Source organism: Copadichromis virginalis, linkage group LG3 (assembly GCF_057382275.1).
Source record: "Copadichromis virginalis isolate Kocher_CV1m ecotype Utaka linkage group LG3, C_Virginalis_male_GT1.1, whole genome shotgun sequence".
NCBI lineage: Eukaryota > Metazoa > Chordata > Actinopteri > Cichliformes > Cichlidae > Copadichromis > Copadichromis virginalis.
In genome coordinates, this window is record NC_140620.1 from 38,065,648 (window position 1) to 38,093,621 (window position 27,974).

At 41.3% G+C, this 27,974-nt stretch overlaps 3 protein-coding genes across 7 annotated transcripts in view; 1 reads left to right on the plus strand and 2 right to left on the minus strand.

The window, feature by feature from the left end:
- rin1b (Ras and Rab interactor 1b) overlaps positions 1-4,900 on the plus strand; it is a 43,330-nt gene extending 38,430 nt beyond the window's left edge. For all 3 annotated transcript variants that reach the window (XM_085450974.1, XM_085450973.1, XM_085450972.1), the window contains exon 12: positions 2,789-4,900. In XM_085450974.1, coding sequence (XP_085307100.1) covers positions 2,789-3,112 — 324 coding nt within the window. In that variant the 3' untranslated portion in view covers positions 3,113-4,900. The remainder of the gene's footprint in view (positions 1-2,788) is intronic.
- A 1,432-nt stretch (positions 4,901-6,332) lies between these two features.
- LOC146714562 (actin-related protein 2-A) lies at positions 6,333-13,616 on the minus strand. Of its 2 annotated transcripts, none has more exons than XM_085450976.1 (9): positions 13,353-13,616; positions 11,362-11,472; positions 10,055-10,213; positions 9,825-9,954; positions 9,564-9,700; positions 9,298-9,447; positions 9,067-9,212; positions 8,837-8,969; positions 6,333-8,170 (listed from the first exon to the last, which is right to left on the minus strand). In XM_085450976.1, exons 1-9 carry the CDS (start codon positions 13,386-13,388, stop codon positions 8,000-8,002), a joined length of 1,173 nt encoding a protein of 390 aa, XP_085307102.1. In that variant the 5' UTR covers positions 13,389-13,616; the 3' UTR covers positions 6,333-7,999. The 2 variants fall into 2 exon arrangements, with proteins under 2 accessions (XP_085307102.1, XP_085307101.1); XM_085450975.1 differs by lacking the exon at positions 13,353-13,616 and adding an exon at positions 12,528-12,718.
- Positions 13,617-18,651: 5,035 nt separating this feature from the next.
- six7 (SIX homeobox 7) lies at positions 18,652-20,851 on the minus strand. Of its 2 annotated transcripts, none has more exons than XM_085452739.1 (3): positions 20,346-20,851; positions 19,046-19,209; positions 18,652-18,862 (listed from the first exon to the last, which is right to left on the minus strand). In XM_085452739.1, exons 1-3 carry the CDS (start codon positions 20,751-20,753, stop codon positions 18,652-18,654), a joined length of 783 nt encoding a protein of 260 aa, XP_085308865.1. In that variant the 5' UTR covers positions 20,754-20,851. The 2 variants fall into 2 exon arrangements, with proteins under 2 accessions (XP_085308865.1, XP_085308864.1); XM_085452738.1 differs by having other exon boundaries at positions 19,046-19,245.
- Positions 20,852-27,974: the final 7,123 nt, after the last annotated feature.

The window sequence follows — 27,974 nt, forward strand, 5'->3', positions numbered from 1 at the left end:
GCTGGCACCAGTCCACAAAGTCTTGGGTCAGACCTCTGTACTCCTTGTCGTCCCCATCAGTGATGAGGCCGACTATTGCAGAGTCATCAGAGAACTTCTGCAGGAAGCACTGGGTGGAATTGTGGGAGAAGTCTGCAGTGTAGATGGTAAAGAGGAACGGAAAAGTCTAATTCGCAGCAAGGATGTGGACATTTTATGTCCTGCATCCTGCACGCTCAGTCCTGCTGCTATTTCCAGGTTTAAGAAGACATCGGAGGACAACTATCTCCTGTCCCAATCTTTTTCTCTAAATGTTTTTTGGGGTTATAAGGCTCATCAGAACAGAATATCTATCCATCAAGGTTCCAGTTCAGGATGCTCGGACTGCAGGGCTAACACAGAGAGACAGACAGCTATTCACATTCACACCTATGGGCAACTTAGAATCATCAGTTACGTTAACCCCACTAACTGCATCTCTTTGGACTGTGGGAGGAAGCCAGAGTACCCGGAGAGAACATGCAAACGCCACACAGGTGGGGTCGAACCCAGTGAGGCAACAGTGCTAATCACCACTCCACCATGCCGCCTATCAGACCAGAACATCTTTTACTCAGATGTTCTCAATCTGCAGGTTTTGTTCTATTTGCAGAGGAGTCTACTTTGGGGTTTTGATTTCACCCCTTCACCAAGAAACTGTGTGTTTGATTTATCAGTTTGGCAGTTTCAGCATAATTACAGAGTTACTAGAAATAGCTTGTTTAGTAAATGTGAATACTTTCTGGATCTACTCTAGCTTATCTCATACAAGGGCCAAGACAAGTGTTTCCATGCAGCTGCAAAGCTTCTGCATGCTGCTTTGACTAGTGCTGGTGTTGGACAGCAGTATAGCTTTAACCATTTTCTGCACGTTTATGGATTAAACACAAAGCTGCACTCAGAAGCAGGCTACCCTGGCTTCGTCTTTGACTGTCAGAGAATAACAAAGCAAATCATCGCTTGATGGCACCAGTTAAAATCTCTTTTCTTCTGGCAGAACAATCAAAGTCTCTCTCGTATCAAACGTGTGGTCTTTGCAGCTTGGAGCGGCCAGCATCTGCTTAGAACTGTCACAGTGCGCTTTGGCACATAAAAATTGCACGAAAGAAGCAAGCGACATCGAAAAAGAGGTGCTAATCCATCCAAAGAGGTCAGATATTACAGCACATTAATTACACTGATGGCAACACAGTGTTGAGCAACATCACACTGTCCTCTATCTGTGACTCTGGCAGGTGGGGTAGAAAAAAAAGGAGCAGTGATCCACATTTGACTCAAAGTTGATTTCGGGCATCACCGCTGAAGCTTCTTGATGAAGTCGGGGACAGAGCTGGAGTTTTTGGAAAGCCGGTTTTTAAATCAGAGGTGAAAGAGCACACCTGGATTTCCCTGTTTTGGTTTTCTGAGTGCAAACACGTTTCAAATTCATTTGGGGGGATTAGTTTTTAGACATTTTTAGAGGTAATCCTCTGATCTGGGGCCGCTGGCTTACGACCGGTCGTGCACTAATGCGCGCTCACACACACACTAACACACACGCACGCTGACTTTTTACCTACACTCTCCTATTATCATCCTGCTGGCCCCACGTTTGTGTAACGGTCCACCAGATGCCATGGAAAACAGGCATTGTCATCCACAACGTTTCTGTCTCGTCACGTGGTTCCTCTCCTGGCTTCAAATAGCCGATCTAACTCACCCGGCAGCCAGATTTTCCACTGACACAGGCGGGGATCAGTGAGCCAAGTGCTATGAAGAAGTGGGCGGTCAGATAACATGAAATTTATTGAGCTGCATCTACCCATCGAAGCAGGCAAACACAATATGCACACGGACAGCGAGGAGCTCAGTGACTCTGTAAGTTCTGATAATGGCTGACCTGTTGATTATATTTGCTACTGACTGCTTTTTCTTTCTTTTTTTCTGCTTCTTTTAAAAGCCACTTATTCGTCTGTGGTGTGTGTGTGTGTGTGTTGAGGGAGGCAGGCTGGATGGTTTGTCTGTTTGTGTGTTTCCGTGAGCGACAGGGAAGAGGATTCTCCCTGGTTTCTCAAGGTTGGATGTTTGGTAAAAAGGATTATGTCCAGCATGTTTTCACAGTGTGTGTGTGTGTGTGTGCTTTACAGAGAGTTGTGAGGGCGTCTGTAGGTGGTCGAATCTGACATTATGTAATGGCTCAAGTGCCTGAAGAGCAGCGATTGTTGCGATAGACCTGTTAGTTTTGGGTTTGCTCGCTTTTTGCTCTGTGGAAAATGTGAAAAAAGTTTGTGTCTGCTGAGTGGTGGCGGTGGTGGAGGAGAGGGGGGGGGGACTTCAGCAGAGCACCAGAGCAGAGTGAGTTTAATGGATGATATTTGAGTTTGGAAGTGGACTCGCTCGAGTGGATTTATGCCGGGAGTTTGTCAGTGAAGCTGTAACATGAAGCAGAGCAGGGGAAAACAGAGCAGTTTCATGAAGATGGCTTTCGCGTGAAGCTCTCGGACCTGCCGGCTGTGTGTGGGAAGCAGGAGCTTTGTTTAAGAGGCATTTTTCTTTCATGAACGTCCTTTTTCTGATTTTTGGTTTTTTTTGGCTCATTTATTGTGGCAGCGTATCAGCCCGTGCTTATACAGTCCTCACTCCTCCTCTGACTCCATCTCTCTCCTCCCCCTCGTTTGCCCTCACTCCATAAGCCTCTTGACCTGTGTTTTGCATAAATACAGTATATATATTCACTCCTTTTCTCTCTCTCCCTCTCTTTCTCTCTTCCTCCCTCCCTCGCTGCCTCCAGAGGTGCGTTCGGATACTGTTCCAGGACGGGGAGCGGAGCGCCGTGCGGACGTTGCAGTGGAGAGCCGGGGAGACGAGCCAGGCCCTGGCGCAGCTGTGTGCCGCCACCTTCGGAGTGTCCGACCCGCAGCAATACACCCTGTACTGGCGCAGCGGCGGCGAGATGAGGGCCCTGCCGCCCCAGGCCCAGCCCCAGGACCTGGCCAGCCACAGCGAGGGAGGCCCCTCGCTCTCCTACCTGAGGACCGACCACGACTTCAGCAAGATGCGGCGGCTCACCAGGGGTGGCGCCGTGGACCTGAGCGAGTCGGTGTGTGAGGAGTGAGTGGGAGGCATAGAGGAGGAAGGAGGAGGAAGGAAGGAAGGAAGGAAAGGAAGGAGGAGGAGGAGATGGATGGTGGCTCTTGCTTTCTCTCTCTCTTTCTCTCTCTTGTTCTGTCTCTTTTCTCTCTCCGACGGTGTGTTGTGTCTCGTCGTGGGTCGGGACTTTTTCGTGACAAACTGCAGCCCTTCTCCAGACCAGGAGCAGAGCTTTAAAACAAACAAACAAACAAACAAACAAATGGTAAACTCTTCCCTAAATGGACCGACGTGCAGAACAGAGCAGGACCAACGTAGGGGAGTGTTGCCAAAAAGTTGTACCATGTACCACTCAGTGTGGCTGCTAGTGTAAAGGAGTGTGCTGCTTGTGACAATGGAAAATGTGTAATAAATGGATTTTGGTTGTTATTTGAAACATGAACCCAGAGTTATACCACGAAGCGATTACATCATTAAAAACAAAACAAAAAAAAACATGTGAAGAGGCTCGAATCCAAAGACAAATTCTGTGAGACTACTGTTGCCTGGAAACTAATCACTTCCTGCGAGCGCGCGCCGCAAGAAGGCAAATAGTCCACCGCGGTGATGTAACCCTTCCACTGTATAGTTCTGGGTGAAAATTGGATATTTTATTACTTTTTTGGGGGGGGTTTGCTCCTTTTATGTGTAAATGTCTGCAGATTGATTGCTGGATGGAACTATGCTGTTAAAAGGTGGGGGTACGAGGCTTTCTGTGCCCCCCTCCCTCCCTTCCCCCCCACCCCAGTGACAAAAAAGGGGAGATGTGTGATAGCCACGACCAAACCTCAATACCAAAGGGACGAAAAAAGAAGATAAAAGAAAGGCCATCTTGTGACACAACAGCTGTTTGCTTTGAAAGAAATCATGAGGGAAGCTTTAAATCAGCTGTTTATTTTTAGGCTCCCCCACAAAGACTATTTTATTTTTACTTCCTGAAGAGAAAAAAAAAGGAAAGCAAAGAAGAAGAAGAAGCTCTTCTCCCAGCTTGCGTATTCTATTTAATGGTTTTGGCAGGTGGAGTAATGGGCAAGTAGGAGGGAAGTGATAGAAAGGCATCATCTCTCTCTGTTTTTAAACCAAGTGAGGGAAGAAAAAAGACGGAAGCGCATCACATCCACACACCAGGACAACAGATTTTACTGAATGACTCGCGAATGTATTTAAAATCTCTCTCAGTGTTTATTCCTTTTCAGAACTGCATCCGTTTCATGTTTCGATTCACCGCTTTTGAGTTCTACTGTTGGCCGAGCCTGTTTTTCTTTCTTTTTGTTATAAGCGGACTGAGAGGACAGTCTGACCAATAAAACCGGGAGCCTCGCGGCGACTGGTAGAATGTAAATGTGCACGTCGCCAGCCTCTTGGTGACTTCCTGCTGCAAGTCATCACTATCGACTCACTGTTCGACTCAGTGTCGTTATCGATGATCATTATTGTGTGTATTTAAAACTTTGAATAGTTGAATTTGTTGGGTAGATATCGAACCTAAACATGTGGACATTCCAACATTTCTGGAGTTTTTGGATCAGCCGAGTCGGGGGAGGGGAGGAGGTTCAGTTTTGAGATGTGTTTTGAACATTATTGCATGCTTTTTTCATTTTAACGCGAAGGTTCTGCGAATGTGGCGTGCGCGTATGTGTGCGTGTACGTGTGCGTGTATGTGTGCGTGAAGCATGTGTTCATTGTGAGAGCTCACTATTTCTTTTCAGTGTAAAAACACATGACTGTATTTTGTCAGGTAACTCAGTATCGCAATAAAAAAAATTGCAATATCCGTTCGCCGTGTGGTTACGGTGAGTGAAGTGCTGGAGTGGGGTTGGGAGTGTTGACGGGTGCAGATTTAACCACCAGATGGCAGCAAATACTAACACTGTCATTTCACACCTTCACATTAATTTCTTACTGACTTTGAGTGTTGAGACTTATCATTGACTATTTAGCAATTCATGTATTAATCCATTAATTAACCCATTAAGCCAAGTCCTGCTTTTGGATTTATTATCATGTTATTTAAAAGGTCTCATGGAAAAAAAGATTAAATTATATTTTTTAAATGAAAGGCACTAACATCTGCACTCATTGGTCACTAGTACCAGGTTGGAGCCCTGTTTTCCTTCAGAGCTGCTTTAATACTTCATGGCACAGATTCCTCGGGAATGTCGGTCCATGTTGACATGACAGCATCACACAGTTGGTGCTCATCCATGATGAGAATCTCCTCTTCATCCACATCCCAAAAGTGCTCTGTCGGCCTGAGATCTCGTGGCTGTGGAGGTCATTTGAGTTCAGTGGACCCATTGTCATGTTCAAGAAACCGGTTTCATCTGAGCTTTGGGACATGGTGTGTAGCAGCAATAAGGAGATGCTGCACTGTGGCCATAAAGGGATGGACATGGTCAACATCAGGCTGTGGGGTTTAAATGATGCTTAGTTTGTACTAAGGAGCCCAAAGTGTGCCAACAAAATGTTCCCCCACATTAATGCACCTCGAGCCTGAAACATTAATGAATCCACGTTTGTTCCAAATTCTGACCCTCCTTTCCAAAAGTCAGAGCAGAGCTTGATACACATCAGACTAGGTAACACATTTCTCATCATCTGTTGTCCAGTTTGAATTGTAGCCTCAGTTTTGTGTTCTTAGCAGACAGGAGTGGCACCCGGTGTGGCCTTCTGCTGATGTAGCACATCTGCTTCCAAGGCCAGTGTGTTGTGGATTCAGAGATGCGCTTCTGCATACCTTACTTACTTACTTACTAAGCAATCTGGCCTATTCCTCTCTGACTTCAGGCCTGAACAAGACATTTTTACGCAGAGATCTGCTGCGCACCGGATATTTTCCTTTTTTTTTCAGACTGTACTCTTTAAACCACAGAGATGTTTTTGTGGGAAAATCCTAATAAATCACCAGTTTCTGAAATACTCAGACCAACAACCATGACACATTCAAAGCCACTTAAGTCACATTTCTTCCTCATTCTGATGCTCAGTTTGAAGTTTTGCAGGTTGTCTTCATCATGTCTATATAGCTGAATGCATTAGCTTGCTGCTATTTGATTGGCTGATTAGTTACTTGCAGCAATGAGCAGCTGAACTGGTGTACCCAGTTAAGACAGTGTATGTACCCAATATTATATATATGAGAGAAGTAACAGGTCACATTTTGCATCATTTTTCATTGCTTACAGCAAGGAATATGTACAATAAAAAACAATTCTGTTTGACATTTATTAAAAAAAAACAAAAACAAACAAACCCACAGATAAATTCTTTACAGGGTTTTTTTTCCACTCAGAACATTCAAATGTTCAGCCTGTATTTGCCAGTCCATTGAACATTTATTTTTACAGATAATAAGAAGAATCTCTCAGAACGGGAGGAGCAACAAATCAGGAATCAAACTGGGACCGAGGCAAAATGAGCAGCACCAAAGGGCGGAAACACAGGTGTTATAACAAAGGCCAAACTATAAATACACTGAGAAGTGACAAACAGGTGAGGAACGAGATGCAGGTGAGAGTAACACACAATCAGTCACAGTCGGGGCTTTGGGGAGGGCAGACTGGAAGCTATACTAACATTCACAGTTAAACAGATAAAAATAACCCCAGAGACCTACACAGACCCGCATACACACTGAACAAGTCAGGAGTAAGGAAACACAAAGGGAGGAACAACCAGGAACCCTCGGGAGGCTGCCACTAATAATAATAATAATATACATCAACCAAAACTAAGATTAAAGTGCAGGGAAAAAAGCACAAAAGACCTAAACTAATAGTTTATATGAGCCAATAATAAAAGTTAAACTTTTGATAATAACAATAAGCTAACACCACCAACCATATAAACAGAGTAAAGAAAAGAGGATCCCTGTGATTAGATGCCAAGCTAGCCAAAGTAAAAACTAGGCAAGTTTTGTGTTTGAGGAAGATCTTTGACTGTAATCTATTTTTGATTAAATCAAGTTTAGCGAGTAAACTTTACTGACAAATATTTCTAAGAAACAGTAGCAAACAGGTTACTGTTTGGTTGGCATAATGTGGAGTCCCAAAATGAATTAGTAATAGAGTTTAACAAAATCATTTAATTTCGGCTTTACATTTACGTCATTTTTATCCAAATAGTCATGTTTTTGTGTTATAATAGCCTTGTGAGTATTGCACAAGAATAAATTAGGTCTCAGTTAAGATAAAATGTTAAGTTTTTTTCTGTATTTTTTTAAATGGTCTTCAACAATAGTCCTCCAGACTTTCTAAAGGTTTTTCAAAGACTTCCTTTCAGGGAGGCATGTGACTGGCATGTTCAGACTGTGCTGAAGAATAAAGGTGGTCACACCAAATGTTGACTTTCAAGCCTTATAGAACTTTAATACTTTGTTTTGGCCTCCTTTTCTGAGTTTGTATATACATTTGCACATGTTTCAATACATTGCTGGATCTATTTCCATTTTTTCAGTAACATATAAAAAAATGAAGGGTGACTCAAAACTTTTGCACAGTACTGAAGCACAGATCTATTAGTTTTAAAAAGGTTAAATAAAACATAAACTTGCTATTAATGCAACAAATAAATTCCTGAAATTTTTTAACTTTAGTCATCAAAGTTTCATCAAACGGTCCAAAGAACATGACCTGGATAAGCGAGCACCTACACCGTCCAAAAAACTGTTATATTTAGAACAGTATGTAGAAGCTGAAAAAACCTAAATTGTGTTTTTAATGATAAAACTTGTAATTTTGCTCAGTTAAAACTGTTTTGAATAGAGATGAGACTGTGAGAGGTACGGAGTTAATATTTAAAAGTACAAAACCTAGTTCATATTTTCCTCATTTTTAATTTGTGTTTTTAAAATTCTGTTTAACTCAGTTTTATTTTATCTGACTCCACCTCCCAGCTTCTGCAGCACTCCCAGGCCTTTCTCCTGGTATTCTTGTCTAGTCATCCAGAAGGATTCTTTGTCTTTCATGATGTTAGCCAGCACAGCACCGCCCATGAACACCATGTGTTTTCTCCTGGGAGGGTCCTCGATTCGGATCTTGAACTTCTGCAAGGGTGAAGAGAAAAGTCAGGAGAGGTCATTAAAACACAGAGCCCTGATATATAAGTACAACAATTCTTTCCTTTAAGCCTTTTTTTATATTCTGTGCTGCTACGAAGAAAACTGCTAAAAGAGAAACGACCTCAGTAATGAGGTTAACAAAATAAACTTTCAATTTCTAGATATGTATTTAATTAATATGACAAATGTCACACTTTATTGGTTTGGCTTTAAAACAACAAAAAGTAAATGCATTTTGGTATTTGTAATAAAATAGCCCAAACTTATTTTTAATACAAAGAAAAAGAGATAACATAACCTTAAATGTTGCAGAGCGTCAAATGTGGAATTCAAACTGAGCTTTTTCTAAACTTTTAACTCATAAAGATATTTAAATTCAGAGAGTTAATATCACAGCCAAACTGGACCTGCTGTGGAAAAACCTGCATGCAAGTAGCCCTCAGGTTCAGTGAATAAAACAGAGCATCTATATGAATGCCTGGTGACATTTATTAAATAACTGGAAAATGTATTCTATAAACATTTCGTCAGCTCATGATACAGATGACACTGATCATCAGTAACATTATATTTATGCAAATGCACTGAAGAACGCCTTACAGGCTCTTAATCGAATCCATTCTCTACTGACATTAATATGAAAGCTCTTACTGATAGTTTGTCAGTGTCTCCCTTGAGCACTCTTTCCAGGTAGAGCTGCTTGATCTCCCTCTCGAGCCTGGATGGGAGGCCCGGGTACATGGTGGTCCCCCCGGACAGAACAATGTGCTTATAGAAGTCGGCCCTGGATGGGAAAGCAGACGGGAGACGGACCTGATCAAGGCGTGTTTGCAGTAGTTCAGCTTCATTAATTAGAGAAAAGTGAGGGAGGAGGATTGGACCTGAGGTCAATGTCTGCAGCCTGGATGGTGTTAAACAGCAGCTCGGCTACTCCAGCTCCCTCCACGTTGATGAGATGAGGCTGGAAAAGAGCTTCAGGAGCCCCGAATCGTTCTCCGCCCACCTTCACCTGCCTGCCATCAGGAAGCTGCACAAATGAGAGGAATCGGTTATTTTTTCTGCCGTTTCTCGACTTTAGGAGGCAGAATAAATTAAAGCTTGCTCCAACGTACTGTGAATGTCTCCACCAGGTAAGTGGTCTCTGTGGCCAAATGCTGCTCTTGCTCAATGTTGTATGCCACATAGCAGAGCTTCTCCTTCAGCATGCGCACGGTCTCAAAGTCAGCAGTGTGGTTGAAGGCGTAGCCGCGAAGCAGCAGGAGCTGATGGGAAGAAAAAAATTTTCACACATATGTTTGCTGTGAAACTGTACATATACTTTCTTTACACTAAAAAAAAACCCCAACTCTTTGCCCGAACACTGATCTTTCCAGCTCACCTTAATGAGGTAGCGTGTGACATCACGTCCTGCGATGTCCAGCCTGCGTGTAAGGTGGGGCAAAGAGAAGCCCTCGTACACTGGACAGATGTGGGTGACGCCGTCTCCTGAGTCAACTACAACACCGGTAAGCAAACCTGTGGACAGAGTCATTTAACAAAGCGGGAGTTAAAACTGACCAAATATCCAGTCAATTGCACCGTTAACAGCAGGTCAGGATTTAAACCCTTTATTTTTGTGCAGCGTGTCGCGCCCTCTCACCCTGAGCGTACAGAGTGAGCACGGCCTGGATGGCCACGTAGATGCCGTAGAACTGGTACTTCTCAAACATGATTTCAGCGATTTTCTCGCGGTTTTTGGTCGGGTTCATGGGCGGCTCAGTCAGTAGGATCTTGGATAGAAAACATACACAAACTCAATAATAATCTAGTCCTTGTACAGTTTTTTTTTCCATTCATTTCCGTCTTTGTCTGTCTTACACGGGTTCATACCTTGCATTCTTTTGGGTTGATGTCCAGGCATTCTGAGCCAAAGGTGTAGTCCCACAGGTGGAGCATGTCCTCCCAGCAGCGCACCATGCCATTCTCCATGGGGTAGGACATCTCTAGCATGGAGCGACACTCGCTGGCCTCTTCTCCCACCATTAGGTCCTGGTGGAAAAGATGACAGGGACAGGAAATATTAATGGTTTTGTTTTTGCTCTTCTTTGTCTGACCTACAACAAAGTATAGGTTTAATAAATAATAATAAAAAAGCATCAGTTTGATTTTTGTTGTTTCTGTTGAAACGTTTTAAATATACTGTATAAAATATTAAGTTACAAACATGCACATCCATACACAAGTACAAATATAAGACAGCTATCCTGGGAAACCTGGTGTTTCAAGTGAACACTAAATAAAAAATCTATGAAAACGTGATGTTTATTACACAACAGCTTGCCTTAATTTGTTTACTTATTTATTTGTACCAATGACCTTTTCATGCTTTCTCTGCTCCGATCCTGCAGGGATTATCAGGTTAAAAGGTCTGAATGATCTCAGGTTACACGAGTCTATGAACTCAACAGTCTCAGCATCTTAGGAAGCTAGCAGGTGTGCACTTCTAAGACGCTTTAAGCTGAGACACAGGAAGTTGATGAGAACCAGAGATACAGATGATCAAGTCTCAGGATGTGTATCTAGATCTTATAGATGGCTACACCAATCAGCTGCAGCATTAAAACCATACAATTTCTTTCATTTATCGAGTCAAAGGTCGCTGGAGCCTATCTTAGTTGTCACATGGTGGGACACAGGGTACACCCTGGATATGCCACCAATCTGGCACTGGGGTAACAAACACTCCACATTCAGAGGCTCCAGACACCACTGTGCCATCTCGAACATTAAAACCACCTGAGTAATATAGTGCAGGTCCCTGTATTGCTGCCAGAAAAGCTCTGACTTTTCTAGACGTGGACCTTGAGAGTCCTGTGGGTTACTGGGTGGGACCATTGTGGTTGTAGTCTATGTTTTGGCTATTTATTATGTTCTTAGTAGTAGTTTTTGTAGTGTTGCAGGGCCCCTTATCCTTCTTGGGAATGCTGTAATGCTTCGACACCAGGTTTCTCAATAGAGCACTAAACTGTAACAGGATGACTCACCTGGTTTTAATGCTGTTTGCTTTTAATAGAACTCTGCACACAGTAGATGTAATTTCCCCATTTCCCTTTATTTCATCTTTTTTTAATGCTCCATTCTGACTTTAGGTTAACTGAAAGACCCATGTGTAGTCCTTTCATTTACATCAATCTTACCTTTATCTCGATGTTGCCCACTCTGGCGGATGATCGTATGATTGGCCGGCCCACCAGGGCCGGGAAGATGTGCTTTGGGAAGTTGGAGCCGGCAAAACCACACTTGACAAACTGCACAGGGATGTGAAAATGAAACTGAGAGCCAGTTTGTGTTTGTGTAGCCCTGCATTAGGGTTAAACGTATTAATTGTACTCTTGCACTAAAAGCCTTTTGTGCAGGTAAAATTCCATTCATAAATCAGGTTTGTTCCTTTTAATCTGATGCTGGGATTAATCTGCCTCCAAGGACCTGACCTAGAGTGTATTACTGTAATGCATTTAACAAATTGTTTCTTATTTAACAGACAGTGGCGAGAGCAATTTCATCACGTTTACTGGCACTCATTTGGAAAGCACACACACATTGCTTTCCAAATGTATGTGTGTGTGTGTGTGTGTATATATATATATATATATATATATATATATATATATATATATATATATATATATATATATATATATATATATATAATTTTTATTTTTTTTACGCAGCCTTTAAACAGCAATAGATTTACCAAATTTCCCATGCTTTCCTAACTGCTATAACTACTCCTCCTACTACACTGTCTTAACTTGTCCATGTGGGCACAGACACACATTCCTTAGCCTGGAGGGATGCAATGCATTCCTAACAGGGGTAAAAACATGACTGTTTCTGGTTGCAGCAGGTAAAGTCTGTCAATGCGCATCTTCCTCCGGAAATCAACCACTGAGTGCCACTTCTGTGATTTTATCTCCTCTGATAAGTCTCTCTTCCTGGTTTTTGTCCAATGTCTGCTCACTTCAAAGCACCACAGCCATTTATGGTGGTGTGCGCATTCTGAAGGCAGGAGTGACAAGTCCAGACAGATGTGGAATCACACAGCAGTGCACTTTGTCTCACACCCAGGACTTCTTCACATATTTGCCATTAAATGATCCAGATGATTGACAATAAAACAAATAAGATATTTTGATGCAAAAGGTTACTTTGCATCAAGATATCTTAAAAAGACATGCAGTTAACATGATTAGTAATATTTTTCACGCTAAAACTAAATGCTAATGGAAAGAAAAATAAAAGACAACATCCAGCACTGTTAACAGGATATCTGACTATGTGGTAATATGACTGTTTGACTTACCCCTGTCCCATTGTCACTGACCACCACTTTCCTCCCCTGGCTGTCCATTCTTAATTAATATTGCAAAAATCAAAATACCCCCACCCGTCTGCACAGGAACCTCACTGACACACAGCCGATTGTGTGTTATGTGCAGCCCTAAGATTGCACATAAGTGTAGCAGTGGCTAAAAAGTGACAGGTCTGTTTTGCTGCTCCTTCTGGTGTGGGTGGGATTACTGAGCGTGACAACACCCATTTTTGTGGTCAGGCAGGAAGAAGAACTATTCTACACTGTGTTGTTATGAGATAAGAAAAGAGGAATTTACACAAACATGTGACTGACATTTTGCACATTTTGCATTTCACTTACCTCTAAATGTCCTTTAGTCACAGCTGAGGAAACATTTCTGTATATGTTCACTTCGAGGTTGGTAAAGAACTGTTTGTTTGTTGTTTGTTTGTTTTTGTTGCTTTGTAGCATAATACTATACAATATGTTGGAGGTCTGATATTTATTAAGTTGTACTATATACCATTCGTTCATTTTTTTAAAGTTACACATCCAATATCTGAGTAGTTTTAACCTATAACAGCCTGACGGTGCAGAACTTTTTGAATGGCAGCAGCATGTTTTCTGTCAGTGCTGACATAGTTTTAAACTGAAATTACAGAGCAACATATGATTAAAAGGTATAGTTTAAATGACTATTTGTGTTGTTATCTTTAATAACAAGATAAAAACAGTAAATCATTTGTAATTTCCCAAATTTCAGCAATTTCACAACATTTAGCGTGAATCCAAATTATGGGTGAGTGCCAGAAGAAACCTGTTTTAATATTTTACCTTTTTTTGTTTGTTTTGTAATCCCTGTAATGACATGGCTCCTTTCTGCTCGTCATGCAGCTTGCTTAGCTTCTACTTTCAACTTCTTATAGGTTTAGGGTAAAAAAAAAACGTCTATTTCCGGCCGCCATCTTTGTTTAGTTTGAGAACCTCATCTACAGAGGAGCAAGTCTTTTTTGTGAAAGACAGACAGCATTTGTTCCTGGTAAGTCAGGTAAGTCTCTCCAAACAACATTTCAACATATATATTTTTTATGGAAGCTGCAGACATTTGTGAATTGTGCCTTTCTCTTCAGAAACCTATGCTAGCATAGGTTAGTATAAGGCTGTTAGTATAAGAGTTAGCTAGTACTATCTAGCGAACTCTTATAGCTTATAAGAGATAGCTAGAACTATCTATCTATCTATCTATCTATCTATCTATCTATCTATCTATCTATCTATCTATCTATCTATCTATCTATCTATCTATCTATCTATCTATCACAGATGGCTGTATAAACTGTCATGTGAAAAAGACCATTTCCACAGTACCCCCTCACTGCTTTCATGGGAATTTAGAGGGCTGGTATCAGCCACGTGCTGCAGATCAATTGCATTTGACTAATTGATCAAGAGCATTTGTGAGCTCCTCTCTAAAAGCAGAAGTTTTGGCATTTTGTTGGGCTGCAGCATACATGTGTGTAACATAATGCCTTTATCCTCACTACGTACGACTCTGGATACTGTAGCTCCTGTGAAAACTAAGGCCTCAAATCAGAAGTACCTGACTCCGTGGTATAATTCTGAAACACGTACCCTAAAGCAGATGACTCGTAATCTGGAGAGGAAATGGCGTGTCACAAATCTAGAGGATCATCATTCAGCCTGGAGAAATAGTTTGCTGCTTTATAAGAAAGCCCTCCGCAAAGCCAGAACATCTTACTATTCATCACTGATTGAAGAAAATAAGAACAACCCCAGGTTTCTCTTCAGCACTGTAGCCAGGCTGACAAAAAGTCAGAGCTCTTTTGAGCCAACCATCCCTTTAACGTTAACTAGTAATGACTTCATGAACTTCTTCGCAAATAAAATTTTTATCATTAGAGAAAAAATTACCAATAATCATCCCACAGATGTAATATTATCTACAGCTACTCTTAGTACCATTGATATTAAGTTAGACTCTTTTTCTCCAATTGATCTTTCTGAGTTAACTTCAATAATTACTTCCTCCAAACCATCAACGTGTCTTTTAGACCCCATTCCTACAAAACTGCTCAAAGAAGTCCTGCCATTAATTAATTCTTCGATCTTAAATATGATCAACCTATCTCTAATAATCGGCTATGTACCACAGGCCTTCAAGCTGGCTGTAGTTAAACCTTTACTCAAAAAGCCATCTCTAGACCCAGCAGTCTTAGCTAATTATAGGCCAATCTCCAACCTTCCTTTCATATCAAAAATCCTTGAAAGAGTAGTTGTCAAACAGCTAACAGATCATCTGCAGAGGAATGGTTTATTTGAAGAGTTTCAGTCAGGTTTCAGAGCTCAGCACAGCACAGAAACAGCTTTAGTGAAGGTTACAAATGATCTTCTTATGGCCTCTGACAGTGGACTCATCTCTGTGCTTGTCCTGCTAGACCTCAGTGCAGCGTTCGATACTGTTGATCATAATATCCTATTAGAGCGATTAGAACATGCTGTAGGTATTACAAGTACTGCGCTGCAGTGGTTTGTATCATATCTATCTAATAGACTCCAATTCGTGCATGTAAATGGAGAGTCCTCTTCACACACTGAGGTTAATTATGGAGTTCCACAGGGTTCAGTGCTAGGACCAATTCTGTTTACATTATACATGCTTCCCTTAGGCAGTATCATTAGAAGACATAGCATACATTTTCACTGCTATGCAGATGACACCCAGCTCTATCTGTCCATGAAGCCAGATAACACACACCAATTAGTTAAACTGCAGGAATGTCTTAAAGACATAAAGACCTGGATGGCCGCTAACTTTCTGCTTCTTAATTCAGATAAAACTGAGGTTATTGTACTCGGCCCTGAAAATCTTAGAAATATGGTATCTAACCAGATTCTTACTCTGGATGGCATTACCTTGGCCTCCAGTAACGCGGTGAGGAACCTTGGAGTCATTTTTGACCAGGACATGTCCTTCAACGCACATATTAAACAAATATGTAAGACTGCTTTCTTCCATTTGCGCAACATCTCTAAAATTAGAAATATCCTGTCTCAGAGTGACGCTGAAAAACTAGTTCATGCATTTATTACTTCCAGGCTGGACTACTGTAATTCATTATTATCAGGATGTCCAAAAAACTCACTGAAAAGCCTTCAGCTAATCCAAAATGCTGCAGCAAGAGTCCTGACAGGGACTAGAAAGAGAGAGCATATTTCTCCTGTTTTGGCTTCCCTTCATTGGCTTCCTGTTAAATCCAGAATTGAATTCAAAATCCTGCTCCTCACATACAAGGTCTTAAATAATCAGGCCCCATCTTATCTTAATGACCTTGTAGTACCATATCACCCTATTAGAGCGCTCCGCTCTCGCTCTGCAGGCCTACTTGTTGTTCCTAGAGTATTTAAAAGTAGAATGGGAGGGAGAGCCTTCAGTTTTCAGGCCCCTCTTCTGTGGAACCAGCTTCCAGTTTGGATTCGGGAGACAGACACTATCTCTACTTTTAAGATTAGGCTTAAAACTTTCCTTTTTTCTAAAGCATATAGTTAGGGCTGGACCAGGTGACCCTGAATCCTCCCTTTGTTATGCTGCAATAGATGTAGGCTGCCGGGGGATTCCCATGATGCATTGAGTTTTTCCTTTCCAGTCACCTTTCTCACTCACTATGTATTAATAGACCTCTCTGCATTGAATCATATCTGTTATTAACCTCTGTCTCTCTTCCACAGCATGTCTTTATCCTGTCTTCCTTCTCTCACCCCAACCGGTCGCAGCAGATGGCCGCCCCTCCCTGAGCCTGGTTCTGCCGGAGGTTTCTTCCTGTTAAAAGGGAGTTTTTCCTTCCCACTGTCGCCAAAGTGCTTGCTCATAGGGGGTCATATGATTGTTGGGTTTTTCTCTGTATCTATGAAGCGCCTTGAGGCGACTTTTGTTGTGATTTGGCGCTATATAAATAAAATTGAATTGAATTGAATTGAATTGAATCTTCCCAGCAAAAAGCCACTACAATGCTCACAGTTATTTTAAAACGACCTACAGCTACATCTCAGAGTCTGCAGGTCTCAGTTAGCATTTTAAATGTTCAATTAGACAAACTTTTGATAAGAATGGGCTGTTTGGAAAATCATGGCAGCACAGGTTAAGTTTGCAAAATTGCATGTGAACAAATCAGATGAGACCAAAGTGCAGATGTTTGGCTGTGATGCACGGCACCACAAATCGAAACCAAACACAGCATATCAGCTCAAACACCTCATGCACAGTGATGGAGGGGTGATGGTTTAGGCTTTGCAGCCACAGCACCTGAACACGTCGCAGTCACCGAGTCAAATTCCTCTGTTTATTAAAGTATTCTAGAGTCAAATGTGAGGTCATCTGTCCAACAGCTAAAGCTTGGCTGAAACTGTGTCATGCAACAGGACAATGATGTCAAACAGAGAAGCAAATCTACAACAAATAGTCTGAAAAAATAAAAGAATCAAAGGGCTGCAATGGTCCAAAGTCCAGACCTCAACCTGATTGAAATACTGTGGTGAGACAGAGAGCTGTGCATAAATGACTGAACCGATGCCGTGTTGTAAAGATGAGTGGGCTAGAATTTCTCCACAGTGATGCGAGAGACTGATAAGTCACACAGAAAATGATTGCTTCAAGTTATTATTAACATAACTACATAAGTCCTGGTATTGCAATTGTAACTGTAACCCACTGCAGAGTAGTTTAAAAAACTCTAAATTTTTACACCTTATATTAATATGATACTTAAAGGCGTATTCAACAGGCTATATCTGATTCTTTGTAAGCCTTGAGTAAATCTGTGGCTTCATGCTGATTTTGTTTGGTGAAAAAAGCTCAAGCCTTTTGATATTGAAGGTGATTTAAAGAAAGACAAACAGTGTATTCATACTGATCATAGCTAAAAAGAGACTGCATCGCTTTGGATAAAAATAGGTTCATTTATTTACACAAAACATTACAAAATACACATTTATCATTGAAACGATACTTTATGAGAAATGATGGTCGTTAAGAAAGACGGCAAACAGTAGGCCTTTGCGTGTGTCGTTGTCATGAGGACAGTCTCATGCCTGATTAGGTCTCACTGTTCTCAGATGTAATAGGCACATTGAGTTAAGACCGACGAGTGTGTTTTATTCTCTCTGATTCCTCTTTCACCTCTGCTTTGGCTCCTGCAGGAATTCGTCATCATCAGAGCAGCTCAGGAGCATTTCGATCAGCGAAAAAGGTAAAACAGCCCACAATGACATGGTTTGTATTTTAAGCAGCATGTGTGCACGGGTGATGAGTTACAGTTCAGTCTCTCTAAACGCGTTGCTTGTTATTGCATTGCAAAACAGTGATGCCCTTAGTTCCATTTTAAGGCAGTGAAATGTGTTGAGTTGGTACGTCCCTATGTTAACATGCAAACTGCAGCGCAGCAAGACAGATTTTGTACATTTACTGGCTGTTTTTAATTTTAATAAATTTGCCTTTATCATCATTAAGTGTGCCACCACTGGCAGCTGTGCATTTTTTGAATGTAATTTTTCAGGAGTGATAAAACTGTAACACTGTGTGGGGACGTCTCTGCCAGTTCTAGGGGATTTTCACAGTTTGTTTTTGGTTCTTATCTGAAGATAATCAAATGAAACAATGTGCGTGTTAACATACTGACATACAGTAACAGCCTGCACAAGGCATTTTTCTTTTTGTAGCTTCCATAAAAACTGAGAAATTTTTCTCTACCAAAATAGCATTCAACCTTAAAATATTAATATTCACATCTCTTCTAAAGCTCATAGGCATGATCTCTACAAATACTTCGCCTGAGAGTTTGAAACTCAACTGGATGTTTATCTTTTTACAGCACTGAGTCACATTAAACTAATACATAACAGTCAGAGTCATGTGCCATGGTGCTTTTTTTTAAGTGCATATCTTTACTTTGTCCACTCACATCCACAACAAGTGGTCTCATCTTGCCCTCCTCCCACCGAGAACAGCTCTAATGTGTCCGCAGTCACGCTGAAAGTTCAAGTGTCTTTGTAAGTGTGTCTGGGTCTGATCACAGACAGTAGTAAGAGTCTGCCCGTCTGCGACAGAGAGTCCCTCGTCTCAAGACTCAAACTCGCTGTCGCTGCTGACGGAGATCTCCGGGGTGGAGGCCCCGGTTCCTCTGGGCTCGGGCTCTGTGCTGCAGTCGCTGGCCTCGGGGCTGCCCGGGTGGCGAGGGGAGGCGGGCAGCAGGCGGGGGTGATGGTGGTGTCCCTGGAGGGAGCCGTTGGGAGAGCTTTCAGAGGGCAGGAGGGAAGGATGCTGCTGCAGCCTGCATCAGGGGACAGAAAAGAGAAGAAGAGTGAGAAGTCTTGTTTTTAAGAGTGCGAGTGTCGGAGCTGATCTTCAGACAAGTACAGCCACTTCACCTAATTAGTCTCTTTAACTTGACTAAACAGGGTTTCTCTCTCTTTCTGAGTCACAACTTGTATAAAATGTGGAATTTCTGAGATACCTGTTCTTTGCTGAGGCAGCTCTGTCTCTTTGCCGGCGGTTCTTGAACCAGTTCCCGACTTGCGTAGGTGTGAGCCCGGTGGCCTGGGCCAGGTGGCGTTTCCTGGACGGATTAGGATACGGATCTTGGAGATACCACTCTCGTAGCAAACTGCGAGTTCTTTCCTGGGTAAGAATTAAAATGATGTGGATCATTAAAGACTCTACGTGTCTCATATGACGGATCAACCGAAGGTGACGACAATAAAGTGGTTAGTGTTATTTTAATATCATCCTATTAAACCGCAATAATCACTCTTATATGATACCTGGTATAATCACATTAGTCTGGATTTATAAATAGATAAACACAATCTACATTAGAAGCACACATAACAATGTTTATCCACTAAATTGGATCATGCTAAGTGGTTTAATAAGCTGCTGGAGAAGCTACCCCTCCTGAGGGTTGGAATTAAAGATTAACTCTGAATGATACTTCACCACCGTGCCACTAGAGGGTGCTCACACTTTCAGACACACACTTCCAAGAGGAAAAGTGCATTTTTACTTCCCCCAAACATACTATTTTGTATATTTAAAGCTGTACTTTGTATACTTTTACCGATTTGTGATTTATAAACTGCACTTTAAAAGCCAAAAATGTCGCCAAATTGCCTCCTGGGGAACTGCAACAAATCTCATGGCATCAAAATGTAACATTTTCTTTCTTTCTTTCTTTCTTTCTTTCTTTCTTTCTTTCTTTTGAGTTGAGCTTCTCTGCACATCTGGAAAGCATTGTTAATGTGTCACAAGAAAAAAGTTTTATAAATCTAACAGAAGAAGTCTTGCTGTGCAAACCAGCAGTCTGCAAGGTGTGCATTGGAAACTGTTCTCTTAAACATGGCTACAGAACAAGAAGAGGAATTTTGCTGAAACCACAATTTTAACACAGATCCACAGAGGAACTTTCCTTTTAAACACACACGCAGCTGCATCATACAGATAAGCTTAGATTAGTTTTGTCATATCTGCACAAACACAGTTTATAATGAAATTATTCAACTTTGTTTTTTTTTAAAGTAGGAAAGTCTCAGAAATTTCTGATCTGAGGGGAAACCCATGACTCTGACCGTCATCATTTTAACAGCTCAAAGACCAGCCAGCACGAATACAACAGTCATGTTAAAAAGCCCTGATTTATTAGTTAATGTGTAGTTTGCAGAAATGTTTATGCTTGTTGTAGCAGCCTCTGATGGCACTGCAGAGTCCGTGTTTTCCCTCTGTCACCAAAAGCCACGAGAGTGAAACCACAACCCTACCTTGAAGCAGTGCGTCTTCTGCTCGCCGTCCCAGATGGTGCGGGGCAGCGGGAACTTCTTGCGGATGCGGTACTTCTCCACCGGGCCCAGGGGTCTCCCACGGAGCCTCTCTGCCTCTCGGTAATGCCCGTCCAGCCACAGGTCTTGCAGCTTGGCGTGAGACTCGCGCGTGAAACGGTGACTCTGCAGGATTTGGTAAAGAGCCTCGAAGTTCCCTCCATGAAACGCGACCAGCGCTCTGGCTCGCATTATGGACTCGTGTCGATTGAGCGCTTCCCCGGCGGAACCAGGGACGGCGGCTGGCAGGGACCAGAGGAACCGACCGAGGCGCTCGATATCCCCGGTCTCCTCCAGGTTCTCGCACACCCGAGCTACCTGGTCCGGTGTGAACATCGGCAGGGGGAACATCTCGACCTGTTGCTTCGCAGCAGCTCAGAGAAGAAGTGAAGAAGTGGCCAAAAGACGCATGAAATGCTGTATCCGTGCGTAAAGCCCCGCGCGCTCTCTGCCGCTCTCCTTTTTTCAGATGCTGCAGGTTTATTGACACTTGTCTCGATTATCTAGAGCCTGTCTTATGTAACGGAGTTTTTCCTGGTATCTGTGCAAATTGCTTCGGGGAAGCCGGTGTGAAGGGCGTAGGCTGTTCCAGGTTTAGACGAGCATAGGTAAATGAAGAAAGAGGACAAGGAGTCGGCCAGTATTTATAGCGGGATACAATTAGCATCTCTGTGGTTGTTTTGAGAAGGATTATACATCCCGGCCATTAGCCTCTTAGTGGGGGGTACTGTGTACAGAGGTGGCTGGCTGATCAGCTTGTTTGGCTTAGCCTGAGGATACATTGACTGCCAGAATGACTGCAGTGAGCAAACAAGTGAGGTTAGGTTGGTTAATCGGTGGAGATGGACCAGTGGAGTTGGAGCCCTGCTGGATGATGGGCTGGAGGAAACCTGGGCAAGAAAGGGTGCAGGCCACAAAATGGCTCAGTGTCTGAAGAGGAGGCCAATCAAGACTCAAAAAATGCAAAATAAATACAATTTTTTTGGGAGGTTTTCTGTTAAAGCTGTTCTGCCTTTATGTCACCAGTGATAGTCTGATATCTGACAGTATTTCTGCCACACACTTGGATGCCACAATGAAACCCGGATGTCCCATGATATAAAAAAAAATGTCACATTTGCCTGGACATTTGGCCCAGAGGGAATGTCGGACACAAAGCTGTAGGGATCTCCCCACCAGCTAATACCCCTGTAATTAAAGCAGACATGGTTGCACATCGGCTATCCTCTGCGACCTCTCGTCAGGCCGAGACATAATGAAAACGCCCCTGGACATCGACGTGCAGCAGAGTGACTCCAGGACATGGAATTAATGATCCGCTGCCCGGTTCAATCCTTCTGATCTCAGCAGCTCATTAATCAGTCTGAGGGCAATTCTGTTATTAATCAGGTTAAGGACCCTGAAAGCATCTGTCAGCTGCAATGCAAACATAAACTTTATCTGCACAAAGCACAACATTGAGGAAAAAGTTAGGCTGTTATATAGATGTGGAGTTAGGGTCTGCAAAAAGTTCCTCCGCAGACAGACACCGATTACTCCCTAGAGTGATTTTAACTTTGCATAAAGGTTGCAGTCAGGTGAAGGATCATCTGCTTTAAAATAAGTAGAAGGAGCTTAAATTTTTGTCTCGAACTCTGTCTAGAATAGAGATATGAGCCCAGCAGACATCAAAGGCTGAGCTATGAACATCTGGAGTCTTAACCTTGTGTTCATGTGAAACACAGACGGTCAGGCTGACACATAATTACCTTTGTGTGCACATCAAATGTGCACACAAAGTGCACAACCATGAGATTAACATGAAAATTAGCTTTGAACACCTTTTTTACAAAACAAAAAAACAAACAAAAACTAAGTTTAAAGCCTTTACTCACAAAGGTTGAATATTTTTTCCACAATTCACAACTGCAATTGTCAAAAAGTTGGGACACTGTAAAATGTAATTTTTTTATTTTAAAAAAGGTAAATTTCTCAGTTTAAACATTTGTTATTGATGTTCCCAGTGTTCTATTGCAAATAAAATGTTGTTTTATGACATTTGTAAGGTATTGCGTTCTGTTTTTATTTCCAAAACTCTGTGCCAACAGTTTTGGATTCAAGGCTTGCATATTCAGGACCCACGGCTGCAAAAGAGCAAATGTTTTATATCTTTTAAAAAATGATTATTTTGCCTTGATAAGGTACTTAAGTAATGATTTTAACCCAGTAACCTGCAACCAGCAACTGGTCAAATAAATTAAGGAAAACAAAGTAAAACTTTTTTCTTTCCTCAGTTGTTTACTTACATAACGAGTTATATTTTGATATTACAAGTATTCAGAAATGTTGTGTTTAAAACTTCAAGTGAGGTAAGAGGGAAAAAACTGAGTACTGATTAGCACTCCACGTGTAAGACACAGCAATCATCATCTATGAGATCTCATTAGATTGTGGGACCTCTACAGATTTTCTGGGATCAGCAGTGGAATGATTAGAAGAGAGGATATCTACCTCTTCAAAATTTTGACTATTGCATGAAAAACAGCTCTTACAGGGAAAAGGATAAAATCTGATCCGCCAAGGATGGAGACTGGATATGGTAAAAGACAAACAATAATTCCTGACTTAAGAACTGAAGCACAACTACAGACAGTTATGAGCCAGGTGGTCAAAAGTCACAACACGGGTCAAAGATGTAATTTCTAAAACATTTTGGACATTTTGGATTATCTAATTCTGTTTTTCCCCTACATGTTTCTCCCTATTCTGATGTTTATTCCCTTGTTAAAGAAAAAAAAAAGAAAAATTCAGAATTCAAAAGTGGCATTATATATCTGTTATGTATCTAAAAATTACATCTTTTTCCAAACTTGTCCAGAGCAAAACTGTAAATGCAGGATGAACCGATCATACATTTTTAATTGGAAAACTGATTCTTTAAAGTAACAGATATCACCATGAAGTTTCTCCAGCTTGTTACTACATTATAAAAGTTATTTTTCTAAAGGCAAGTTGTTAAAATGTGCAAATGAGGTATCTCATTAATCACACACCAATTTGCATAAATGTCAAATAAACAAAGTGTGTTAAAATAAACACCTAAATGTGTATTTGGATACTTTATTCCCAATATTCTGAATGGAGACAAAGATCCAGTTTATTAAAATGTCTTTAGCTGATTTTCCTTTAATAAGTAGTTGATTAATCTTTTAGAGGTTTTCCAGATCTGTTCCTCAGATGCTGTTTACGAGAGTTTAGGGTATAGAAAGGGTGTAGAATTACTTTGTAAGCAGAAGGCCATCATTTGATACGTGTTAGAGCCTAAATCTAGATTAAAATACCAGGTGGGATTGGTGAGCTAATGGAAAGGTGGTTAGCTGTGTGTGTGTGTGTGTGTGTGTGTGTGTGTGTGTGTGTGTGTGTGTGTGTGTGTGTGTGTGCGTGCGTCAGGCACACTCATTGTCACAGAAAGGGGAAATGAGCTCAGTGAAGATCATGCTCATAGTTAATCTAACCCGTCCAAGTTTCAGACATTTGACCACTGACCACCCACCCCACACACACATTCACCTTCATTAAAATAAATACCCCCCTACCCAATCTGTTTAACACTTTGAGGGCAGACTGAACCAAAATCTGCTTAAGTACTCCCAAGCCGTTAGAGCAGAATGAATAATAAGATGGAGGAATAAAAAGATTATGCATGTGTTTGTGGAGGGGAGGAGGCAGTGGGAGGCTCAGAGGGTTCATTTTATATAGTCTTAAAATAGAAAATCACTCACCGTGACTCTTTTTTTTTTACTGTAGATACTAAAAAAGGGATCAGAAAATGTTGCCTCTAAACAAAACTAAGGCCTGTATCATAAAAATAACTCACAAAGTAATTAGTGCTGTACCAACACTTCACCGAGTTCTTTTGATTCCTGCATTATTGAGGCACTGCAAATTATTTAATCCCAACAGTACATGTGAAATCAGAAGTGCAGTTATTGTTTTGTAATTTTTCTTAATAAAATGCTTCCAGCTCAACTTTTATTTTAATTATATCCAACTGAACCATGTGTACATTAATGGTGATTTAGGAAACACTTTAAAAAAATCTTATTATTGGAGCTTCAACAGGAGGTCCGACTTGTTGATGTAAGGGAGGCCTTTGGCCTTTGTGGGGTGAAAAAACAATATAAACTATATATCAGAGAGACAGCAAAAACTTTAGCAGAGGCCACATCAATAATCTGGGTATTGCTTATAAAGAGTGAATATCCTGACCAGCTCAGAGACACCAAAAGATCTGAGAGAAAACTAAAGTGAATGATCACAGAATTATTTCCATAGTTAATCAAATCAGCTTCACCACATCTAAACAAGTCAAGCAACTCTTGTGGTGGTACGGTAGGAGTGTCACTGTCAAACGCCACAGTCAAGAGATGCTTTCATGAAGGGAAATTTACAACAAGGTGAAAACCACATATTACACTCAAGAACAAGAAGAAATCTGGAGAACAAAAACTGTCTAACACGGCGGAGGTGGCATGAAGTGTACAGGGCTGTACTCTCTGCTCAGATTCAGCCAAAAGCTGCAAAGCTAATCAGACAGGGCTTCACTGTGCAATGAGATAATGGCCCAAAGAAAACTGTGAGAGCAACCCAAGAGTTTCTCAAGGCCAAGAAATGAGATATTCATCAGTGTCTGAGTCAATCACCTGATCTCAACCTAATCACAGTTACTGCAGAAAAAAATTGTACAGTCATAGATGACTAGCTTATTGGCATGTCCTCAGTTACAGCACATTCAGTCCCTGTCGTGTTCTTTTACTACTTTTTTATGATGCGGCCTTTTCCTAAAATCATTTAAATAATTGATTTTCATGACTCTATATTCACTTCCCTGTTATGAAAAGGCAGAACTAGAATTTTAGGGACGATCTAGGTTTTAGTTTAAAAAAACAAAAGCTGAAATATCATAACAATTAAAGTATTCTGAGCCATTATAAGGTATTTGTGACTGTTTTTTTTTTTCTCTTGACGTCAGCTGCAGCAAACGCAGCTCCAAAGCTCTGGAGCAGCCTCCTCCTACAGTTCAGGCTGTCGGCCTCACAAAACAGATTTTAAATCTCAACTAGAAACTAACTGCGTCTTTCTGTGAACAGCATAGGTTTTTATTCTAATCATATTTTAACTATGTCATCTTATTGTTTTGTAACTCTGTTTTCCTGATTGTTATGTTTGCTGTTGTGCTTAAATTTGCTCAATTACTCAAGTGGCGCCTCTACAAATAGTTCTGTAACATCTACAATACTCTAATATTATTTATGTATATATGCAAAGAATATTGTCCAGTTTACTGATTTCCACATTTTTCCTTAAAAAAAACATCATCTGCATTTTCTGTATGTTTGTGGCTCGAAATCCCCTGATGAAGCAGAGTTTTCACACCGAGTGTCGTTTGCCCATCGTGATGTACCTGGTCTTAAATACACACTCCGGTCCCTGAATTGGGACACAGCTTATGGGTGTTAACAAGGTGACAGACTGCCAGTCTGTCTAGAGTATACCATGACTTTTTCCCAATACACACTGGGTTAAGTTTCATCTTCTAAACACGATATGCTGATTCTTAACAACAGTAAGTTGGAGGAAATCCTCTGGTTTATGTTCGTAGTGATCGATCACTTTTCAGGAGAGCAGAAGTAGATCCAGTTGCTCAACTTGCTGATTTTTCTTTAGCTTTTTTTTTTTTTTGCCTGATTTGTTTACAGAAAGACAAACCTGGATCTCATAGTTATCATATGATAGTCACTGGGTTCCAAGGTTGGTGTGATTCTAATCATAAAAAAAAGAAAAGAAAAGCAGTGAAGAAACTTAATTTAGAGCTGAAATGGAGACAGGAAGGCTGACATTTGTCCTTCAAGTTTTACTGTAATGTGTTATTTAACAAAAGAGGACTATGCCAACCCCTGGCCCGAGTCAGTCATGTATGTGAGACACCCTCTAACAATAAAATCAGGTTTAATCCATTTATTACTCTTCACAGCATTTTCATTTCCATATACTGTTGAGGTCTGACCCCAAAGCTGTCAGGCCCCAGGTATTTAACCTCCATGAATATATTAAAACAAGCAGACACACAGACACACACACTGCTTCATTGGCTGGACTAATATATGATGAAGCACCAAACTGGCATAATTAATCAGCGACTTAAACAGAAATATCCTGATTAAAAAAATGACCTGTTGATTTCGCCAACAAAGCAGGGGGCATGCATCTGTTTTGTGTGTGTGTGTGTGTGTGTGTGTGTGTGTGTGAGGAATGGGGAGTATTACCACGCTGTATAAATCCACACCAAGCACAATTAACAAGCAATGGGGAGGAGAAGTAATTAGTATTATCTGCTTATTGCCGTCAACCCCTATTCTAAGGAAAAGGGGTTAAAAAACACACAATGACACACACACACACACACACACACACACACACACACACACACACACACACACACACACACACACACACATGCAAGCACGCACACACTAATTCCCTCCAGGCAAATGTGTAAGAGCTAATTACAAGCTCATTTACAACTCTATGCAGTCTCCTCTCAGACAGGTCCACCCCCTCTGCATCCTCCCCTCCCTTCACCCCCAAAACTCCTGCATGTTAGCTTTACCTCTCAGCTCAAGCCGGGAGCTCTCAGCAAACAAACGACAAAAGTGACTTCCTCATCTGTTGCTGTGGGGTGTAAAGAGAAGAGAGAAGATCTCTTGATTATATAGACACAGGTGATATAAAGTCAGCATGGATGGAAAATACTGATAGGAGATAACAGTAACAACATTCGGTGGGTTATTGGTGAATACAAAGAATAAATAAGGGAAAAGTCATACCTTTGTACAGGTGTGATCTAAAATATGTAATTGGTTTTGGTATAACTGAAGATGCCTCACTGAACAAACTCTTTGAGAAATGTTGTGGCCTCTAAACAAAATCTTTATTTAGATGCAATCCTGTGAAAAACTAAGGACACCCTCAATGCTTTTATAGGAACCAAGCAGCAGTAGTAACAGCCAGGTGAGACTACTGCTGCTTGATTCAATGAACTGATCATAAGCAAGTTTGAGCATCTCCATAAAAGGAGAGGTTTTGAAAGATCGCTGGTCTGGAGCATTCAGGTGTGCATTAAAACTCAAGACAGGAGTGGACGTTCAACCGAGCTCAGACCAATACTCAGAGAAACGGCAAAATCAGAAGAGTCTGTCAGACCCTAGAAACTTTAGCTAGTCTGTTAAACATAATTTGTCAGTACGATTAGAAAAACACTGAACAAGAATGAACTGTTTGGGAGGAGAATACCTTGTCTCTGTAAAAAAGGACATGGTTGCACAGCTTCAGTTTGCAAAACTGTATCCTTACAAAACAAAAGTTTAAAAAAAAAAAAGTACTTTGGAAAGAAAAGACCAAAGTGGAGACTTTAGGTCATACTGCACATCACCATGGTAAAAAACAAAAACAACATATCAGCACAAACACCTCATGCGACCTGTTAGCACAGTGATGGAGGGGTCATTATTTGGGCTTGTTTTACATCCACAG